General features: G+C 39.7%; 1 protein-coding gene across 7 annotated transcripts in view; it reads left to right on the top strand.

The window, feature by feature from the left end:
* RGS12 (regulator of G protein signaling 12) overlaps positions 1 to 15,485 on the top strand; it is a 197,369-nt gene extending 181,884 nt beyond the window's left edge. For all 7 annotated transcript variants that reach the window (XM_048849020.2, XM_075128059.1, XM_048849021.2 and 4 more), the window contains one exon: positions 11,041 to 15,485. In XM_048849020.2, coding sequence (XP_048704977.1) covers positions 11,041 to 11,399 — 359 coding nt within the window. In that variant the 3' untranslated portion in view covers positions 11,400 to 15,485. The remainder of the gene's footprint in view (positions 1 to 11,040) is intronic.
* Positions 15,486 to 22,684: the final 7,199 nt, after the last annotated feature.

Raw genomic sequence — 22,684 nt, 5'->3', positions numbered from 1 at the left:
TAGGGTTTTTAGTATCACAAGTTTAATGATTTCCTCCCCCACACACACACTATTTTAAAAAAAAAAAAAAAACATTTGGCAGTTCCGGTGTTGTAGGAAGAACTCTAAATATATGTTGAAAATTGCAGCACTGTTTACAGTAAAACAGAAACAGGATAAATCTTGAATATTTTTAATCTTTAATAAATTATATTTTTATCTAAAAATATAACCCTTACACTGTTTCTCTTTTCTCCTTTGGTACCCAAAGCAATAGATTGCATTAAAATATAATTCCCAAAGTTTTCATATTTGAAACAGCTTATTATAGCAGACCATTTTTAAGAAAATGGAGGACATTAGAATGTAAGTTTCAGCAGTATCACGGATCAGTATTATTCCTCATAAACATGAACTCATAATAATTGCTATTACCAGAAACAAGAAGTGATAGATTATGAGTGTTGTGGCATTTACATTTTACAGTCATTGTACTGTACTCTTTAATGAAAAATATAAGAAAAGGTTTCTGTGCTAAAGTTATTTTTGATGTTTCAGTGCCATGATTTGTTTCACATTTCTTTGTGATGTGAAAATATACATTTGAATTATTTATCTTTTTACAGAGAGTATTTGATCCTGTTTCTTATCTGTACTGCCAATGATTTGTAAATATTTCTTTGATTGTTACATGCTTACAAATGGCAATGTGAACTATTGCATCCTGCTGCTCTTAACAAAACAAAACAAGCTCTATCTTAACAGTAGTTGCAAAATGTTCTATAAATGCTACCAGTTTATTCTTTAAATTAGATTTTAAACAGACTTGTAATCCAGATGCCTCCATAGGAGAACACACAAAGTGTATTTAAGACATGTTTATGTACATATTTATATATCTGTGTCAATGTCCTTTTGATGAGTGTACAAGATGGAATTCAATTTGCATCCTTTTCAATGGAAGCTGATATAAGAACATTTGCACTTAAAAACATTATGAACTTACAATATTTTAATGCATGCCATACCTTTCTGTGTAACTGCTGTACTTTCACTTTTCTTACTTTCTAATTTCACTTTGTAGAGATCTTTATGTAGTTTTCACATGTATTTTGTATCTTTGTTCTTTCAGGAGTAATAAATTCTATACCTACTTATACAAGACTGGTTTAAGCTTTGATTTTCTTCATTATTTTAAAAATATTCTGTCTTTGTAGAAACTTACAGGCCTAATTTAACAGATTGAATGCAATTAAAATGTAAATATTACATTAACCTTACTATATTTTAAATGTCCTAATATTGGTTCATCTATTTAACATAGTGGTATCGGTTCGGATCTTGTAACATACATATTAATAGGTATCAACTAACAAAATTACAATGAGACAAACTTGATAGTAGAGAAATTATGAGGAGAAAATTTAATATCCTAAATACAGGCCCTTTAAATAGGGCCAGATGTTGCATTTAGATTCTGGCAGCTCCCATTGAAATCAGTGGCAGCTGCAGGCACACACCTACGGACAGATAAGAAAGCAGATTGGCCTGTAGTACTTATACAGTGTGGGTAGTATGTCTATTACAATTAATGTAAACCTTGTTGTAATTTGAAAAACAAAGTATTTAAATCTTAGAAATCTTTACTTCTCGAATTCCTTGTTACCTCCTGTCACACACAAAGTGTATTTTGATTCTTTGAGTAAGAACGACGACGACTTTGAATAATAGTAACAACATTGAATTCTCTGAAAAGAGATTATTTTCTGTCTTTGGATTCATGGGCTAAATCCTGTACTCAATCATTTCTTTTTCTTACTCTGTAAGAGTCACCAATGTTTCACTGGTCTCTGAAGTGAATTGGTATTCTCAGTTCAGTTGTAAGTGAAGCCACCAACATAATGGCCCCTTCATTTAGCAGTCTCAGCTATTGAGACTGAACTACCCTTGTCACTTCTAGAGATGGGCTCTCCACAGCAGGATTGGAAAGCCTGTTGGAGCACCTTATCTTTTAACCTTTTTTGCTGACTGAGGCCTCCATTTTTCCCAATTTATCAGTATATTAACTTACAGCTGTTGGTCTCTGTGAAAGAAAACAAAGCCCTTTTTAACCCATTGCTGCAATTCCCTGTTTGAAGGCAGAGACAGACTTTAACAACAGATAACTAATAATCTCCCTGTGGAATTACACCAGAATGTAATTATTTTCATTTTTATTCTGAGGACAAGTGATCATGTACTTTACCTTTGTGTCACAGACACCATTGAGGGCTTTTGCCATAATTAAATATGATAGCTTTACACAATTAAATGAAAGCCCTGTAAAAATGTAAAATGTAATTTTCATCTCAAAGGTCCCAAAGCACATAATAAAATAATGTGCACACTATAGACCAGTATGGGGATCATTTCATCCCCACTGAAAGGCAGCCATGTATCGGTGTCTAACAGCTTACAGTCCTACTCCCAACAGCGTAGGACTGTTTCCAGATGAAACTACAGAAGTAATTTGAGGCATACAGAATGCAATTAGCTAGGGCATCAAGGTAAACCCCACTAAGAAAAGGGCCATCGTATATTGAATTATCACAGTGGAAGATCCTCTGTTTTAAGTCACATCTGAAATATGGTCTCTCCAGCAACATATTGGTTCAGTACAGACTCGGAGACTAGAAGACCATCTACAAAATCACCAGTATTAAAGGCCACACCTTGAAGCTACCGTTTTTCTGACGAAAAAGAATTGGATTCTGGTGCCATTCAACACCACTAAGTAATTAGTTATAGGAATTGTGCCACACAATTTATGTGCTCCTTCTGCTCACAAGGTTTGTAGTTAATGTAAAACATTTGGAGTAGATCATTGGCTGGTGTAAATCACCACATCAGATTTAAGTAAATGGAACTACTCCTATTTACTCTAGCTGCATTCCATCTCTGGTCCTCCCTCCCTAACCTCAGAGATGGAATGCACTAGTTCCCAGTCCTGGCTGGTTTTGGAGTCAGCAAGGTAGTTTAAATTTTGCTCTGTTTTACCATATAGCATTGCAGGAGGTCGTGACTATGCCAACAAGCCCTAAAATATTTTATTTACTTCCTCAAAGTATTATACCCTGAGCATTATACCATGTGTTTGGTGGGTAGATACTTTTCTAAAATGTCCAAAGTATGTTCAGTTACCTTGAGCGTGTCTGCACTTGGTCAAATATTTACTCCTGGGGGAATTCTGTGCCAAAAAATTAAAAACTGTGCACAATATTTTAAAATTCTCAAAAAGTCTGCATATTTTATTTGTTAAAATAACACAATATACAGTAATCACTCCAGTTTAAATTATTGTGATAATTTATTTCAAAATACCTGTCAACACATATGTCAACAATACAGACAACAGGAAAAAAAACCCCACAGTAGAGAGTTAAAGAAACCCCTACAGCAACCCAGTTCCAGCTGGAGGGAGCTGTGTGGGGCCCCCAGAGCCCAGACACATGAACTCCCATCCCTCTAGAGCGCAGCTGCAGGGCACCCCCTGGCCCAGACACCTACACCCCTTTTCCCCCAGAGCCCAGCCATGGGGCACCCCCCCAGCCCAGACACCCACACACCGCTCCCACCAGAGCCAAGCCATCGGGCACCCCCAGACACCAGCACCCACCTCTCCACAGAGCCCAGCCATGGGGCAGCCCCCAGCCCAGACACCAGCACCCCCAGAGCCTTTACACCCCTCCTACTTCTTTACTGTCTCACCGGGGGACATGGTGTGTTGCGGCCCTGCCCTTCCTCACCCTTTGCCAGAGCTAGCTGGGTGTCCCAGGCCATCTCCCGTCCCTGGGAGAATGAGGATCAAAGAGCATGCAGCCTCCAGCCTAGCCAGGCTGGGCGCTCAACTCACTGCAAGCTGGCCACTGCAGAGTCCAGTGGCCCTAGTGGTGGCCAGAAATTCTTCAGAGAAAACAGGGAATTTTGCAAAATTCTGCATTCCACAGTGGTGCAGAATTCCCCCAATAAAATATTTCATGAGTCTTAAAGAAACTACCTGAGAAAAATCCAAGTACCTTGCTTAGATTTGCTTCTCAGTTCAAGGTATGGTTCATACAAAAGAGCAATAAATCCACTGAAGTACTGTGCACTCTGCATAAATGCATACACCTTTTCATGGTAGGATTTTTTACAATCAGCATGAGTGAATAGTAACAATATATAGACTCTAAACGAAAGGGAGGGAATGATGAAAGAAACCAGAAGATGAGGTTATCTAAGGAATTGCCTGTTCATTAACTCTTTGGAAACTGCAAACATGAGCACATGTCCTCCTAAGCATTCAGACTTCCAAACTTTTGCTTTTTGTTTGTTTATAATCCTATGTAAGAGCCCAGCTGTGCATTCCATACCCACCTTGGTGAGCCTTTTTAGTTACAGCTGAGCTCCAGTGTAGTTGTAGATGTTTTAATTATCCATAGAAGTATAACAATAATACTTAGTTCTTACACAGAGCTTTTCATTGGTAGATCTTAAAGTACTTCCAGTTCTTTTTTAATCCTTCTAAATTTTTGTAGACAGCTCTTCAACTTGTGGAAATTGTTGCATTTGAAATCAATGGAGCTAGGACAATTTACACCAGCTGAGCATCTGGTCCTTGGCTGTAATGCTATCAGATGGCAATTCCACAGGCTAACTGTCCTGCATAACAAAGTATTGACTTATATCAGTGTTCACTTAGCTGACTTTCAATTTCATTGATTATCCCATTCCTATAATATAAGAGAGTAAATAGGACCACACAGTTTACCCTCTCCATGTCATTCATTATTTTTATACCTTAATTGTGTTTGCTGTTTATCTCCTCTATTTTTATCCTTGCAAAAAATGAAGTTTAAGGCGTTTTGTACAATACTGATTGCTTAGATATGATGATAAAGGGCACTAAAGAAAAATTTTAAATGTCTTTAATGAGAACAACACAGTACTTCCTCACAGTGATATGATGCTTCATTAATTTATATAACAAAATATTAATAATAATATCACATTTTTATATTCCTGGACAGAATTTGGTGTATAAGTGCAAACTATTCGTTGTTCTTGCTCGTTGTTGTTAGTATAATCTGGCATTGCAGAGAATACCATTTTTAAAAGGACATGAAAGTAGAGCCAGAGATCTGTTCTTATGGATAGAATAAAGAGAAGTAAGAGAAATATTTCATTGCCTCATATAGAACAAACGTTCTGGAGTAGGAGTACAGTATTTATTCACCCATGCCACGCAAACAGTAGTTCAGATCAAGCTGATGCTTTGTTTGACATATTACCACATAAACACAATAATATATCTGATATGGCCCCATTAAAGGGTAGCTATAATTTAGCAGGCTGACATACCAGAAGAAGCTTCCTGCCTTTCCTCTGCTATTACTCAGTTGGTTTATCTAGAATTTCATCTAGTTCCCTGGGAAGTAAAAAAAGCTAACATTTCCGGTTTGAGGCATCCCTCTTCACTTTATCTAAAGCAGTGGAATATTATTGCATTATTTGGAATGTAGTTTAATTTTATAGAAACCTCTCTGTACAGAAGTTTTCTCAAGGATTCTTTGCAACAGCATGAAATTTGCTTTCATTTGCATCCTAGGCAATTTTACACATCTTCATACAAAAGTGATCTTAATTAGTATATTTATTAATAATTATGGTACCCAGATCTTATGGTACCCGGAAGTGTACTAGGTGTGTTACAGAATAAATATAAAGACGTTAATTGAGATTTTCAAAGTCAGCTATGGAATTTGCCATACAACTCCCATGGGTTATATTATATCCCCATGGGAGTTGTGTGGTTAAATCCCCTACTTGCCTGTGGGAAAATATATCATCATAGAAAACATGTTAACTGACATGTTTTAACTAACATGATGTTAAACATGACAACCTCTGGATCTTAAAGGAGAGTGTCAGGGAACGCTGCTTGTTAGGGGGCTTATTCCTTCACTCACTTACTTCCCCAATCCTTCTCGCATGAACAGAGAGCAACAATACCCAAAGTCTAAAGGTGCAAACAATTAGATGTTTATTGGGGTGAACTTCCAGCAAGCATGATTCCAGTTTCCTTCCTTAGTGTCCCCCTTCCCAGCTCTGACACCACAGAGCCTTACCTGTGTCTCTGTTTCCATTCCTGCCCTGAGCAAAACATGATTCCAATTTCCCCACCCCTGTTCCCATTCCCCCCCACACACACACACTCGCTTCCTGATTGACTGCAGACTGTTTAGTAAAACTTGAGTTCTGCTTAGTTATACCTTAACCAATCATTTTACTGAAATTTAACTAACCAATCCTAACATATTGTAACATGATTATTTAACCAATTATATCCCACCACCTTAATCAGTTTACACCCAGCAAAATTAATTATACAGCAGACAGAAGCAATCACAGAACCAGACAGAGATTATGCAGCCAAACAATAGGGAAATGGAGACTACAGTGATAGAACAAACACAGAAATGAGGATTTCACATCCCAGCTATTGATAAGTGAGTTCTTGCCAGACAGGATGCTATCAAACTAAGTTTCCTTTTACATCTTCTAGGCACTTCCCTTTCTCTGGAGGCGATAGGCATTATCAGGACAGGATTGTATTCCTAACAGCCCAATAGCACCTTATTTCAGTGTGACTAGGTTGGAATGTGAGGATGCGACCGTTCGCTTCCCAGGTTATGGCTGCCTCTGCTGCTTAGCCAAAGGCCTTAGCCTAAGAACAGGGCCTCAGACTGTCACAGTAAGAGAAGGCTCTTACACTGGCAGACAGTGATTTTGATTCTTTTATACCTCTATAACTAGCCAAGTGATAAGAATACACCTAAATTCTTAGAGTATAGGCCTTTACAGACAGGCCTGAATATCTATAGCCTAACTCTGCTCCCCCTCCTCTACTAAAAGTATAGGGAGTGTTCCCCATCCTCATGTTTCAAACTGCTTTAACCCTTGCTTAGCAGTTTGTGTAGACAGGAAAAAGTCATGCTGAAAAATGGCAAAGAGTCCTGTGGCACCTTATAGACTAACAGATGTATTGGAGCATAAGCTTTCGTGGGTTAATACCCACTTCGTCGGATGCATGTAGTGGAAATGATGTTGAAAAATGTGTTTTCTGCTTGAGGTTAAACTGAGAGCTCCACTCTAGGGTTAATGACAACCAGCTATCATATTCTTAAACATGATTGCTCTTACAGAATCATACTAATGTAGGGCTGCAAGGAACCTTGAGAGACAATGTAGTTTATCCCCCTGCAAAGAGGCAGGACCAAGTATGCATAGACCATCCCTGACATGTGTTTGTCTAACCTGTTCTTAAAAATCTCCAGTGACAGGGATTCTACAACCTCCCTCGGTAACCTATTCCAGTGCTTAACTATCCTTATAGTTAGAAATATCTAACCTAAATGTCCGTTGCTTCAGATTAAGCCAATTACTTCTTGCCTTACTTCAGTGGACTTTTGAGAACAGCTGAAGACAGCCTTCTTTATTAACAGTCTTCAAATACATTAAGGGCTGTATCAGGTCCTCCCTCAGTCTTCTTTTCTCAAGACTAATAAACGTACTCATTTTTTTAACTTTTCCTTATAGGTCAGATTTCTAAACCATTTATCATTTTGATTGCTCTCCTCTGGATTCTTTCCAGTTTCTCCACATCTTTCTTGAAGTGTAGCACTCAAAACTTGAGCTAGTACTCCAGCTGAAGCCTAACCAGTGATATGTAAAGCAGAACAATTATCTCCCATGTCTTACATCTAACACTCCTGTTCATACACCGCAGAATATTAGACTTTTTGTAACTGCATCACATTGTTGACTCTAATTCAAATTGTGACCCGCTATAAACCCCAGATTTGTTTCAGTAGTACTACTACCTAGCCCAGTGGTCCCCAAACTTTTCAGGGTTGAGTCTGCCTTACCCTGTCCCCCCTCCACCCCCCCCCGCCCCGGGGTGGGGTGCAGCTCCAGGGAGGGGAAGAACATGGACAGGAGTAAGGGGGCCAAGGCTCGGGGCAGGGGCAGGGCGGGGACTTCGGTGTGAGGCCAGCACCTCGGGCCAGGGCAGGAGCAGAGAGCTAGGTGTTGTGGGGGCTGGCCTGAGCCCCAGCTGTGCCCCTCACCCCAAGTATTCCTCCATGCCCTCCCCAAGGGGTGCACGCCCCACAGTTTGGGGACCTCTGACCCAGTAATTTCCCGTTTTGTAGTTGTGCATTTAATTTTTTTCCCTAAGTGTAGTACTTTGCACTTATCTTTACTGAATTTCATCTTGTTGATTTCAGACCAATTCTCCAGTTTATCAAGGTTGTTTTGAAGCCTAATCCTATCCTCCAAAGTGTTTACAATCCCTTCCAGCTTGGTGTCATCTGAAAATGTTACAAGGATACTCTCCACTCTACTATCCAAGTTATTAACGAAAATATTGAAATAGTACTGGACCCAGGACAGACCCCTGCAGGACCCCACTAGATACATCCTCCCAGTTTGAAAGCAACTAATCTTTGAGTGTGGTTTTCAGCCTGTTGAGCGGCTAAATTATAGTTATTCCTTCTAAGCCATATTTTCCAACTTTACTTATAAGTATGTCAGGTGGTACTGTGTCAAAAGTTTTACTAAAATCAAGATATACCACAGCTATTGCTTCCCCCACCATTCACTAGGCCATGGGGGGGAGGGATAGCTCAGCGGTTTGAGCATTAGCCTGCTAAACCCAGGTTTGTGAGTTCAATCCTTGAGGGGGCCATTTAGGGATCTAGGGCAAAAATTGGCGATTGGTCCTGCTTTGAGGAGGGGAGTTGGACTAGATGATCCCCTGAGGTCCCTTCCAACCCTGATATTCTATGATTCCATGATTATCCCTGTCAAAGAAGGAAATTAGATTGGTTTGGTATGATTTGCACTTGACAAATCCATGTTGGCTATTATCCTCTATGGGCTTAGAAATTGATTGTTAAATAATTTGTTCCCGTATTTTCCAGGTATTGAAGTTATGCAGACTGATCTATGATTTCTTTTTGTTCACCCTTTTAAGGATATGTACTGTGTTTACACTTCTCCAGCCCTCTGAGACCTCACCCATCCTTTGTGAGTTCTGAAAGATAATTGCTAATGGCTTGGAGATTGCTTCATCTAGCTCCTTAAGTACCCTTCCCTGAATTTTGTCAGGCCCTGCTGATTTGAATACATCTAACTTATCTAAATGGTCTTTAACCTGTTCCTTCCCTGCTCTCCCTCTTGTTGTTAATATTAATTGTGCTATGCATCTAGACACAATTAACCTTTCTAGTGAAGACTGAAACAAAATAGGTATTACAGTCCTCAGTCTACTAGATGTCATTCATAGGTCTCCTTCCCTACTAAATAGTAGGTGTGCACTTTTCTTTGTCTTTCTCTTGCTCCTCGTGTATTTGTAGACCCTCTTCTTTTTGCTTTTTATATCCCTTTCTAGGTGTAACTCATTTTGTGCCTTACCCTTTCCAATGGTGTCTCTGCATGCTTGTGCTATTCTTTTGTACCCGTCCTTAGCAATTTGTCCATGTTTCCACATTTTGTAGGATTCATTTTTGATTTTCAGGTCATTAAAGAGCTCTTGATGCAGCCATATTGGTGTCTTTCTTACATTTCTTTCCTGTCTTTCCTTCATATCAGGATGGTTGATTGTTTTGCCTTTAATATTGTCTCTCTGAAAAACTGCCAGCTCTCCTGAACAATCTTTTTCCTTAGATGTTTTTCCTATGGGACCTTGCATTCCAGTTCTCTGAGTTTGTAAAAGTTTGCTTTTTTGACGTCCATTCTCCTTATTCTGATTCTATCACTCCTTTCTTCCCTTAGAATAATGAAATCTATCATTTCATGGTCACTTTCAAGTTGCCTTTCACCTTCAGATTCACATGTAAAACAACCTTCCTCCACCTTCTGAAATGAAATATTGTTCCCAACACATTCCAAGAACATATTGAAGATTTTGTGTTTTCCATATTATTTTTCCAATAGGTATCTGGGTAATTAAAGTTCTCACTTTGGGCAAAATCATGTTTATTATATAGTTAAAACGTATTTGCTAACATGACACACTTTCTAAGTGTATGCATGCCTTTGAAAATCTCAGCCTGAGTGCTCAGCCCAAAGCACCGATTTTGGGCACTGTACAAAATATGTGAGAGACCTACCAGCATGGATGGGGAAGACTTGGGATAGGGGAGCACCAGGGATATAATGATAAGATTGCATGATTAGTGCCAGAGAATGGACCCAAGCTGTAACAATTCCTCTCAATTGTGGATACTGTTCTCAGCACCTTAAACTTTTATTTTAAGAAATCAGACACAATCAAGGATTGTCAAAAACAACGAGGAGTCCGGTGGCAAAAATTGTCAAGCATTGTTCAAACAAGGTGTGTTCCCCCCCATTAACAAACTAGGCTATTTCTCATCCACTATATGCTACATTGGGTCTTACACTGAAATCTAGCAGTCCATAATTGGCAGCTTTCAGCTTAATAGAATGAATTGCAACTTCTGGGAACAGATGAATCTCGAGCTGAGTAAAAATAATATCTCAATAAGGTGATAAAATGAAGAAATGTGATCCTCCCATTGTGTTCCATTATTTTTTCCTCCTCTGGCTGATGCTGGAAATGTTGCATCCTTCCTCTTTGGGTTTGCCCCTGCTGGTGTGAAAATTTTTGGGGAGTCAGTAGAGATTCATCCTGGACAATAATTTGTTTTATTAAGGCATCATTTACTGTATGCTCATTTTTGTATACATTGGATAATGCTAATTACAATTTCTAAACTAAGAAAGGTACAGACTAAATTATGGCAAAATTCACCTGAGTAGGTACCAAACTGGCATTTTTTCCACGTCCTTATTGGTAAATACATAAATCTCCCAGTGGAATAGTAGAATACCCTGGTTGACTACTTGCCGTGAGGACCTGAGAGAAGAGTTTGCCCAGTGTAATTTAAAGACTGTAACTGTTTACAATAAATCAGAAGATACATAATTTGTTTTTTTATTATTATTATTCTTTGTTAGGTATGAACCACAGAAAGAAAAAAGATTCACCAGGGGCTGCAGGAAACTTCTGTGAGCAAAGCTCTCACAAAACAAAGACCAACAGAAGCCTTAATCCTCCTGGTGGTAGGGATAATCTTCCCACTTCTGTAAACAGAGTAATTGATGTGGATGGAGTTAAACTGGAAGACAGTGGCACACGATCCTGTGATGATTCAGAAGGGAACCTCAGCTTCGAAGGCTGTATCTCTGAACTGAGATCTTGCCAGGGGAGGATGCGGACAGGAGTTTATAGGACATCAGACCTCCCCTCTCTGATTACTGTCAAGAGTGAGAAAAACAAGGGTGCTGAGAATCAATACAAAGCTACTTTTGTTTAAATCTCTATTTTTAATTAACAGCTTCAGCATTTTTGCCTGGCATCGTTAGCACTAGAGCTATGCATTATGAGCATGTTCCTGCAAGTTACTCAGTGTTTTCAATTCCTATTGGCTTCAATAGGCATTTAAAATAGTCAGCATCTCCCAAGATCAGTCCTTATATGAATTGGAACCTGTATAATGAAAAGTAGTATTTAAACAAAAGTGTTGAGATATTTAATTTTGTTCTGTCACCTAATGGACTTTCTAACGTTGTTTTCCATATCATGGTTCCTGTTGGTACTTTGACCAAATTGGTGAGATTAAAATTCTCATGGAATAAAGCCATCCTTTAATGTCTTTGAGAAAGACAAAGTCATTTTAAGTCCCACCTAGGTTTTTACAGAAGGTGGTTTTGGTTTTTCATCTTAATCTTCTAATGTATTTTCCTAGTCCACAATATTCCTTGGTGCTGCTAGACTTGTATTTTGGATGAGAAGTGTACTATTCGTTATTATTTGGACAGCATTGAGACTCTTTGTTTGGCAAATCTTCCTGTCTACTGATAGCATTTGAGAAATCCAGGGGGAGTTCAATCTTGTTATAAAGATTACCTGAGTGGATATATGCATTCTAGCATGCTTTTTACACAGGCAGGAATCCAGATTCAAGAAAGCCATAAAGCTCATTCAGACAGAGCAATAGCAGCTTCTGTAGCTTGCCTTGGTAACATATCCATAGCAGTGATTTATAAAGCAGCTGCATGGAGGTCATCCAAATCTTTACATGGCACTGTTCTCTCTCTGTCTGTGAGTTTATTTTAATCTATAATTAAATATTCCTCTTCCTCCTTCTAGGTTAGATTGGTATTTTTAGCTAATCTTCTAAATTAGTGAGTAATTATGAAGGAAGAAGAAAGGATTCTTGGCTGTTCTCTAAATTTATTGTCTCTGCAGTTCTACACTTGTTCTTCTTTCTTTCCCATTTCTTTTGAATTAGTAATGATTCTGGGAGCTGAAAGAGGTATTGAAGAAATGTGAAGCATGGGCCTCTATCAATCTCTGTTTGACAGTCTTGAGTGTATACATTAAGTTGCATATCGGTTCACTGCTTTGAATTGATTCTGGGACTCATGAGGCATAGTGCATGGCTCCTAGATTGTGGATCTGAAGAGGCAATAAATCTGGAGAACTACTGTTATTGCTAAGTAACCTATTTTTCATTGCTCCTCCTTCATGAAGCTTATCACAAATTGTGAACTTTTTCATAACGGGGAAATGCTATAGCAAATTAATCAGTTTTTAAAGCTCAGATGTATTTGCCATGTCTAAAGGGTTTGCAGATTCTTAAGATTATGCAACAGTAATATAAGACCTTCCCAATGTAAAGAATTATGGGCACAGTTCCATTAACTTCAGTGGAGTTTCACTTATTTACACCAGTAGAGACTTTGGCCCTAGGTTTGGGGAACACATTTGCTAACATTAAACCCGGCTCAGTCAATTGTATGCTCAGGATTGTTTACTTTTTTAATACAGTTGTTGGTGGATGAGTAATATATACCTGTCATGAAAAACAGCTGCTCCTTAACAAATTTCCAAAATTAAGATTGGACTGAGAATAACATTAAAGTTGGGCTGATACTGCAGTATCTTCTACAGTAGGGGCATTGAAAAACTCAGAGTATTCATAAGGAGATACGGAGACTTTCAGCTCTAAATTAGTGATTCAAACCTTACTTGTGCCAGTTGGTAGCAGAAAGCTATCATCGGACTGTAAATGAAGTGAGTTGGTTATGGGAGTCCAGTTCCCTGTGGCTAGATGCCTACATCACAGAAACCCATCATATTTGGCAGTAAGTGCAGTCATCCTGGCAGGGACTGAATAGGCACTGAGCCTGAAGTAACTTCTTATCCCGAGTGTAGCCTATAAGTATAGATATTTGCTAGATGAGGCATAGGTATAAGTTAAGGCAATAATGCAGTGAGCCTACAAGCTGGTATAAACTAGCATCTGGTGGTTACTTGTCAACACTATAACGTAGTGGTTAAAGGACATTGGTGATGCGGTATGGGGGAGCTTTCCCTGCTGGTACTCAGCTGCTACTTGTTCTGTGGCTAAATGGAGAACTTAAGTCTTCAAAGTTTTCATACTGGCTGTAGATTGTAGTCCATAGGATACATTATTCTATATCTTCTTATACTGCATCTATAGGATTAGTATAATTATCTTGAGAGATAATTTAAAACATCTCTGTATTCTTTAAGATCCTTTCCCCATATTCCAGCTGTCTTGTGTCATTGTATTGACACCATTATGATACAAATTCACTGCTGGCGGGACAGGTTTTCATCTTTATAAATGTCCATGTTTTCGGCTGAGAGCTTTGCTCTGATCAAAGCAAAATATCTTCACACATCAGTAATCCCCAACAAATGGGCTCCTTGCCATCTGCCCCTGAATATGTTGCACCTTGCGGTGTGTCTTTGAAAATCAACTCCTGCCCCAGTACTGTAGTGAATATTTAAAACTGAAATGCAGTAGTTGGTGTCTAGGATGATTCCTGATCAAAATGTTGGTGGGACACTGTAACTTGCCTTAGCTGCATGTATACTCATCAAAGACCTGATCCTGTAAGTGATCCTCTGTTGCAGAATTCCCATTGAAACCAAAGGGAGTTCTGTGACCAAGATCTTAATGACACCTTTGAATGTGCCTCCCAGGCCTCTGCTATCATTACTAAACTTTAGTAGAACCTCAGAGTTATGAACTAACCGATCAACTACACACCTCATTTGGAATCAGAAGTATGTAATCAGGCAGCAGAGAGAAAAAATAAAAAAAGGAGCAAATACTGTACACTACAGTACTGTGTTAAACATAAACTACTAAAAGTACGGGGAAAGTTTTTTAAAAAGGTTTGACAAGGTAAGGAAACTGTTTCAGTGCTTGTTTCATTTAAATTAAGATTTAAAAAAGCATTTTTCTTCTTTATAGTAAAGTTTCAAAGCTGTATTAAGTCGATGTTCATTTGTAAACCTTTGAAAGAACAACCATAACATTTTGTTCCAAGTTACGAACATTTCAGAGTTATGAACAACCTCCATTCCCAACGTGTTCATAACTCTGAGGTTCTACTGCATTCACAGAAGTTCTGCTACTTTTGCTGTGGAGTCCCCTACTGGAATGTTCACACATGCTCTGTGCTAGGGCATTGGAGCAATTCCCCTGTGTGGATACTTGATCTGAAAGAGCTATTTGGCTAAATTAGAAATGGGAATGGAGTTATAATATTGGGATGAAGGTGCATTTGTTTCACCCCAGTGGCAGAGCCATCTTTGTTCATCATAAACCTTTCACCTCTTTTCAAACATAATAATAATTTTAGAAATTAAATATCAGTTTGCCATTAAAACCTTTCTGTGGCTGCTTAGCTGCTGAGGTGTAAGAAAGATCTGTTGTATTAGATTCTGAGGGCAGCAAACTGGATTTGACAGAATGGATATTCAACCCAAGTTCAGAGAAATGTATGATGTAAAAGAAAGCTGCCTTAAAATGGGTTTTCTTAAACAGAGAGGGGGAGGGGAAGACAGGACCGGACTTGGCTGCATGCCTGGAAAGCACAGGACTGTGAACCAAGGAACCTGGAATACAGGAAAATAATTCTTCTCTATTTCAGCAATATCATATTCAAAACTGCTTCTGAATATGAGCCACATGTAAACTCCAGCTGCAGGAGTGGTGTTTAAAAATATGACCCCATACCTTAGGGCTCAAGGCAATTTATTGCTTAAGCTTAGAAATAATTAATAATATTAGCTTTACTTTGCAAGGTCTGGGAGAATGTAGAAACTAAACCAACACAGTATTACTGCTGGAATCAGTTGCCAGGGTTAATGGAGTTAATAAAACAAAATGGATACAGCCAATCCCAGAATTGTATTTAAAGAGTGATTGTGCTTTGAGCAATGTCCTGCATATTTAACTATTGGGTGACCGTATCAACATAAGATGGTTTTAAGACAGGTTTCAGAGTAGCAGCCGTGTTAGTCTGTATCCATAAAAAGAAAAGGAGTACTTGTGGCACCTTAGAGACTACCAAATTTATTAGAGCATAAGCTTTCGTGAGCTACAGCTCACTTCATTGGATGCATACAGTGGAAAATATAGTGGGGAGATTTTATATACACAGAGAACATGAAACAACCACTGTGTCGTGTTCTCTGTGTATATAAAATCTCCCCACTATATTTTCCACTGTATGCATCCGATGAAGTAAGCTGTAGCTCATGAAAGCTTATGCTTTAATAAATTTGGTAGTCTCTAAGGTGCCACAAGTACTCCTTTTCTTTTTATGGTTTTAAGATGCATTGTTATATTGTGATTTCCACTCAAATTGAGAGCTAGTAGCAATTTAAAAACAATCAGCTTAATTGATATACTTTTTGATGGCTTAGTCCTCTATCTTGTCAATCAATTCCTGAAGACAATGGTCCAGATTATGGACCTAATACTCTTCACTTATGCCAGTTTTACACTGGTGCAGCTCCATTGATTTCAGTGGAGTTACTCCTGTCTTTCCTAAAAGTGTAAATGAGTCCAGAATCTGGTCTCTGTCACATTGGTGTACATTTGGAGTAGTTCCACTGACATGATGATTGTCAAGGTTCCTCCCCCACTCTGAACTCTAGGGTACAGATGTGGGGACCTGCATGAAAAACCTCCTAAGCTTATCTTTACCAGCTTAGGTCAAAACTTCCCCAAGGTACAAAATATTCCACCCGTTGTCCTTGCCGCTACCACCACCAAACTAATACTGGTTACTGGGGAAGAGCTGTTTGGACGCGTCTTTCCCCCCAAAATACTTCCCAAAACCTTGCACCCCACTTCCTGGACAAGGTTTGGTAAAAAGCCTCACCAATTTGCCTAGGTGACTACAGACCCAGACCCTTGGATCTTAAGAACAATGAACAATCCTCCCAACACTTGCATCCCCCGTTTCCTGGGAAAAGTTGGATAAAAAGCCTCACCAATTTGCATAGGTGACCACAGACCCAAACCCTTGGATCTGAGAACAATGAAAAAGCATTCAGTTTTCTTAGAAGAAGTCTTTTAATAAAAATAGAAGTAAATAGAGATAAAGAAATCCCCCCTGTAAAATCAGGATGGTAGATATCTTACTGGGTAATTAGATTCAAAAACATAGAGAACCCCTCTAGGCAAAACCTTAAGTTACAAAAAAGATACACAGACAGAAATAGTTATTCTATTCAGCACAATTCTTTTCTCAGCCATTTAAAGAAATCATAATCTAACACATACCTAGCTAGATTACTTACTAAAAGTTCTAAGACTCCATTCCTGGTCTATCCCCGGCAGAAACCAGTATAAGACAGACACACAGACCCTTTGTTTCTCTCCCTCCTCCCAGCTTTTGAAAGTATCTTGTCTCCTCATTGGTCATTTTGGTCAGGTGCCAGCGAGGTTACCTTTAGCTTCTTAACCCTTTACAGGTGAGAGGAGCTTTCCCCTGGCCAGGAGGGATTTCAAAGGGGTTTACCCTTCCCTTTATATTTATGACAATGATGATGTATGTAAGATCAGCATTTAGCCAAGAAGCAGTAAAAATGATGTTTCAAGTGAAATCCAGATGTATCTATATTCTCACTTCGTTAAAATTAAATTGTTCATGTAGGGTTTTTTTAATGATTCTCCATCAGACTGTGTATCATTTAAATGACAAAAAATAATTTGATTATGGTGTTACAGCCCTGATTCAGTCTCCCCTTTGGATGATCGCCACTCTGCTATATTGGCCAAACTTTGGATCCCCTGTGCTTTCCAAGCATCTGGATCTGAGCAACTTCCAGGCATTGTGTCTTAGGTGTCTCAGGAACACTTCAAGGGTGCAGACTCCCTGTCTGGCACCCCTTCTTGGAATGTGGGACCCTGTGGTCCAACTGCCTTTTGCCCTGTGCTGAACCCCCCAAAAGTGTACCACTAGCTTATGCATGCTCTCCTAGAGTCCACCACCATCAGCACTCCAGAGTATAGTTTAACTCTTTGAGAACCATGTGACAGTTAAAGTAAGGAATACACAAGCTTTGCAAAAGAACTTCTTACACACTTGTCTCTCAAACAGCATAAGAGAGTTACAGATCTATAGAAAACAACAAATACCTGAACACATTTCCCTCTCTCAGAGACCTCACCATTTCTGAGTCTTTTGGATTCTGTTCAGTGTCTTTCAGGGGAGTAAGGTCCCTCTTGCCCCATTCCTCCTTGATGAGTCTTTTGGTTCTGAGAGTGGTTTCATCCCTTGCCAGAGAGCATGTTATTTTTAAAACCAGGTTCTGAGACCTCTCTCTGCTTCTCTTCTTATACTGGCATTTTCCATTCTCCGACCCCACTGGGTAGGTTTGCTGGCAGAGGGTTCTTAAAAGTCAATGGGTTGGCCGGTAGGCTCCATTGTTCCACTCGGGTATGGCTGTTCAAGGTCTATGGCCCTCTTTCAGTTTTTCAGGTATAGTCTGTTTTCTGCCACAAAATGGTGATTCGAATGCACACTGACTGTTACAAGTACAAATAGTGTTCATAATGTCAAATGGGATTCATAACTGGACACAGGCACATTCCCCAAACTGCCAGAGGTAATACCCAAAAAAAGCAATGCTACCCAATATTAGTTATGTGGGCCATAGTGGACAGCTTCTGAATAGCACTGACAATGATTACTGTCATTTAGAGTTGTTTCTCCTAACATTTGATATAATATATTAAGGATGATACCAGATCCACGTATCCCATAGAGACCAGCAAATAGCATGAGATACTGTAGGATGTACCAATAGTATTGAAAAGTATCAGTGACACCGTACAACCACCCTGGGCCAGATTTTCAAAACTACTGAGCTCCCCTTTAGCAGATCAGTGAAATGGCCAACTATTATAAAGTGCTCTGCATGGGGACGACTGCTGATTGCTGAGCACTTTTTAATATCTGGGCACTTTGTTTTATTGGTTACAAAGCTTGAGACAAAGTCTTGGACTCAGGTCTGTCTCAGTCAATGCAGTTTAATAATTTCTTCCCAGTGTACGTGGGAAACTAAGAGCATTGCAGCTGCACAAGTTCATCCAGGCCACCTAACTCCATCCCACAGCGCAGTACCTTATGTTTAGAAATTACTCTAATCCGCTGCTACAAGCTGTGGGAGCTATGGGATAGGTGCTTCTGAAGTCCCAAAATACACTGGGACAACCATGGCTGTAAGACACTTTGTGTGGATGTGCCAAACCTCTTCTGGGAAAAACAGTGTTTGGTGTGTGGATGGGCTGAACTGCGGCAACGACAAGTAGCCACACCCACCTTTCTCAATCTGCCTGTGTCCTTAGAGCAGTTTCCAAATCCTAGTGCCTACCCTGAAGGATGTAGAGTGCTGAGCACCCTGGTTAGGTCCATCAGGCCTGATCCAAAGTCCATTGAAATCAACAGAAAGACCTTTATTGACTTCAAGGGTTCATGAGTCAGGCCGTTAGTATAGATCCACCATTATGTTTAGACTGACTACTTGTAATAGTTTCAGATAACAATTATCTCTTGTGAGAAATGTTGGTGGATAAGCTGTTCATAAATTCTGAATGATTTCTAAGTATCTTCAAAATCCTAGGAAACCTAATATTACATACAAACCTGCATATTTTTTAAACTGGAAGACAAGGAAAGAAAGTTGTTTTAATTTTTTACCCTGAGCTTGAATCTGTTGGACCATGTAAAAATGTTGCCTTCTGGAATTTAACTTGTATTCTTGTTTTACTGGTGATTTTGATTTTAAACAGCTATATTGTGACTTTGTAATTTTAAAATAGTTACTGGGTTAATTTCTCCATCCGCACAAAATTGTTGTGAAATTTTATACAACACAAGAAATCACTGTTTATAGACACATAAATATGTCAAATTAATTTTAAATACTAATTGTGTAATAAGTAAATAATTTGTACTGTTGGAGCTGATATTTCATTTATGTTGGCAATTTGTGATTTAATTCAGTTTGACAAAGGGAAATAAGGGAAACCTGAAAATAATCATGTGATGTGCCTCTGACTACACAATTTAAAAAAAAATAAGTATGTTAGTTGTTTTTAACAAACTTGTGATAATCAGAAAATGAAACAAGACTGAAAGTTGTTCAAATTTTATTATAATTCATAAAGATGTGTTCCTATACCTGACCTTTGCAAATAAAATCAACTGATATTTTAGCATTTGATAATGTGTGTGTGTGTATATATATATATATATATATTTATATATATTTTCCTTTAAAAGGAAATCAAGTGTTTTTGATCAAAATTGGCATTCCTTGAAAATGGGCTTTGCCTTCTAGAATCCAACAATAGCAGGCCAGATACTTGGCCTTTAATGCATCCCCTTTGTACTATTCTATCAGTGTAAAGGGAACTTAAAGCTGCTTTAAGGCAGTAGATGAACATTCTCCTTATGTCGTAAGAAGAAAAGGAGTACTTGTGGCACCTTAGCGACTAACCAATTTATTTGAGCAGAGTGATCACTTTAGATAAGCTATTACCAACAGGAGAGTGGGTTTGTTTGGGGGGGGTTGTGGAGAGGGGGGAGAAAACCTGGATTTGTGCTGGAAATGGCCCACCTTGATTATCATACACATTGTAAGAAGAGTGATCACTTTAGATAAGCTATTACCAGCAGGAGAGTGGGGTGGGGGGAGAGAAAATCTTTTGTAGTAATAAACACCCATTTTTTCATGATTTGTGTGTATAAAAACAAACATCTTCTGTATTTTCCACAGTATGTATCCGATGAAGTGAGCTGTAGCTCACGAAAGCTTATGCTCAAATAAATTGGTTAGTCTCTAAGGTGCCACAAGTCCTCCTTTTCTTTTTGCGAATACAGACTTACACAGCTGTTACTCTGAAACCTGTCCTTATGTAGTGGAATTCTCATCTGGATCCTCTTGCATATATTTCAGGTGGGCTAGCCAACAGAATGGCTCCTTGGGAGTCAATACCTGTCAAGACTGCTCTAATTTGTGCCGTGGGCTTGTTCAGCCTTGTCAGGTGCCAGGATCAGGGCAATGGAAAGGTGACAGAAAGCCACCTGTGTCCTCCTCACACTGGTGCACCAAACAGTGTTATGGCCTCCTAACACGTTCCCTCCCCTTGCCTCCCTCCCTATTTAAAACATGGCATGTAACTGTTATCCTCATTTTGAGCTTGAACCTGCACTGCATAGGTGTAAAGTGTAGCAAGGTTAAAAGTGATAAGTGGGAGTATTACCTGCCTTATAGCATGAAGAGTGTCTGAGTGAAGTCTCTTCATTGCTTGCTGAGGTTCACACTGAATCTCTCACATAACAGCATCTGTGAGTAATGCTTTCTACAATCTCTGGTTGGCTAGGAATTCCATCCCATCCTGACAAATAATGGCCTGGCCTCAATTATTCACACTTTCATCATCTCTCTGCTGGACTATAGCAATGCAGTATAGCTGGGCATGAAGCCTTCAGCATGTAGGAAACTCCAACTACTAGTATTAGAACAGAACACTGCCGCTTATCTCCTCAGCAGCACAGGCTACTGGGAACATATCAAACCTGTCCTGCACTCCCTACTTTGGCTTCCCAAAGAATATTAAATCAAGGCCTTGGCACTTATCTTCAAGGCACTCAATAGCCTGTGCCCAGGGTATCTAAAAGATTGACTGAAGATCCAGGGTGAAGATCATGGTGGACAGCTCCACTCCCCTGGCACAGTGCAGCTCTCTACAATCAGAATGAAGTTTGTCTGTGCAGGAGACGCATGTTTCATGGGGTGGTCTGAGACTGTAATGAACTCCCGCAGGAACTGAGGACCATCACAAACCTCATCAACTTCCATTCCAAGTGCAAGGGACATTTCTTTAACCTATCTTCTCTAATATAAACATATAGCTGTGAGTCTGTATGTGTAATGACAGGTTTCAGAGGAACAGCCGTGTTAGTCTGTATTCTCAAAAAGAAAAGGAGTACTTGTGGCACCTTAGAGACTAACCAATTTATTTGAGCATGAGCTTTCGTGAGCTGCAGCTCACTTCATCAGATGTATACCGTGGAAACTGCAGCAGACTTTATATACACACAGAGAATATGAAACAATACCTCCTCCCACCCCACTGTCCTGCTGGTAATAGCTTATCTAAAGTGATCAACAGGTGGGCCATTTCCAGCACAAATCCAGGTTTTCTCACCCTCCACCCCCCCACACAAATTCACTCTCCTGCTGGTGCTAGCCCATCCAAAGTGACAACTCTTTACATAATCAAGTCGGGCTATTTCCTGCATAAATCCAGGTTTTCTCACATCCCTCCCACCCCCATACACACACAAACTCACTCTCCTGCTGGTAATAGCTCATCTAAACTGACCACTCTCCAAGTTTAAATCCAAGTTAAACCAGAACATCTGGGGGGGGGGGGTAGGAAAAAACAAGAGGAAACAGGCTACCCGATAATGTCACGGCTAACCTGGTGGCTGGACTTTGTGACTTTGTCCTTACCCATAACTATTTCACATTTGGGGACAATGTATACCTTCAGATCAGCGGCACTGCTATGGGTACCCGCATGGCCCCACAGTATGCCAACATTTTTATGGCTGATTTAGAACAACGCTTCCTCAGCTCTCGTCCCCTAAAGCCCCTACTCTACTTGCGCTATATTGATGACATCTTCATCATCTGGACCCATGGAAAAGAAGCCCTTGAGGAATTCCGCCATGATTTCAACAATTTCCATCCCACCACCAACCTCAGCCTGGTCCAGTCCACACAAGAGATCCACTTCCTGGACACTACAGTGCTAATAAACAATGGCCACATAAACACCACCCTATACCGGAAACCTACTGACCGCTATTCCTACCTGCATGCCTCCAGCTTTCACCCTGACCACACCACACGATCCATCGTTTACAGCCAAGCTCTGCGATACAACCGCATTTGCTCCAACCCCTCAGACAGAGACAAACAACTACAAGATCTCTGTCAAGCTTTCTTACAACTACAATACCCACCTGCAGAAGTAAAGAAACAGATTGATAGAGCCAGAAGAGTTCCCAGAAGTCACCTACTACAGGACAGGCCTAACAAAGAAAATAACAGAACGCCACTAGCGGTCACCTTCAGCCCCCAACTAAAACCCCTCCAACGCATTATTAAGGATCTACAACCTATCCTAAAGGATGACCCAACACTCTCACAAGTCTTGGGAGACAGGCCAGTCCTTGCCTACAGACA

Source organism: Caretta caretta, chromosome 4 (genome assembly GCF_965140235.1).
Source record: "Caretta caretta isolate rCarCar2 chromosome 4, rCarCar1.hap1, whole genome shotgun sequence".
In the NCBI taxonomy this organism is placed as follows: domain Eukaryota; kingdom Metazoa; phylum Chordata; order Testudines; family Cheloniidae; genus Caretta; species Caretta caretta.
This window is presented reverse-complemented; position numbering and strand designations above follow the sequence as displayed.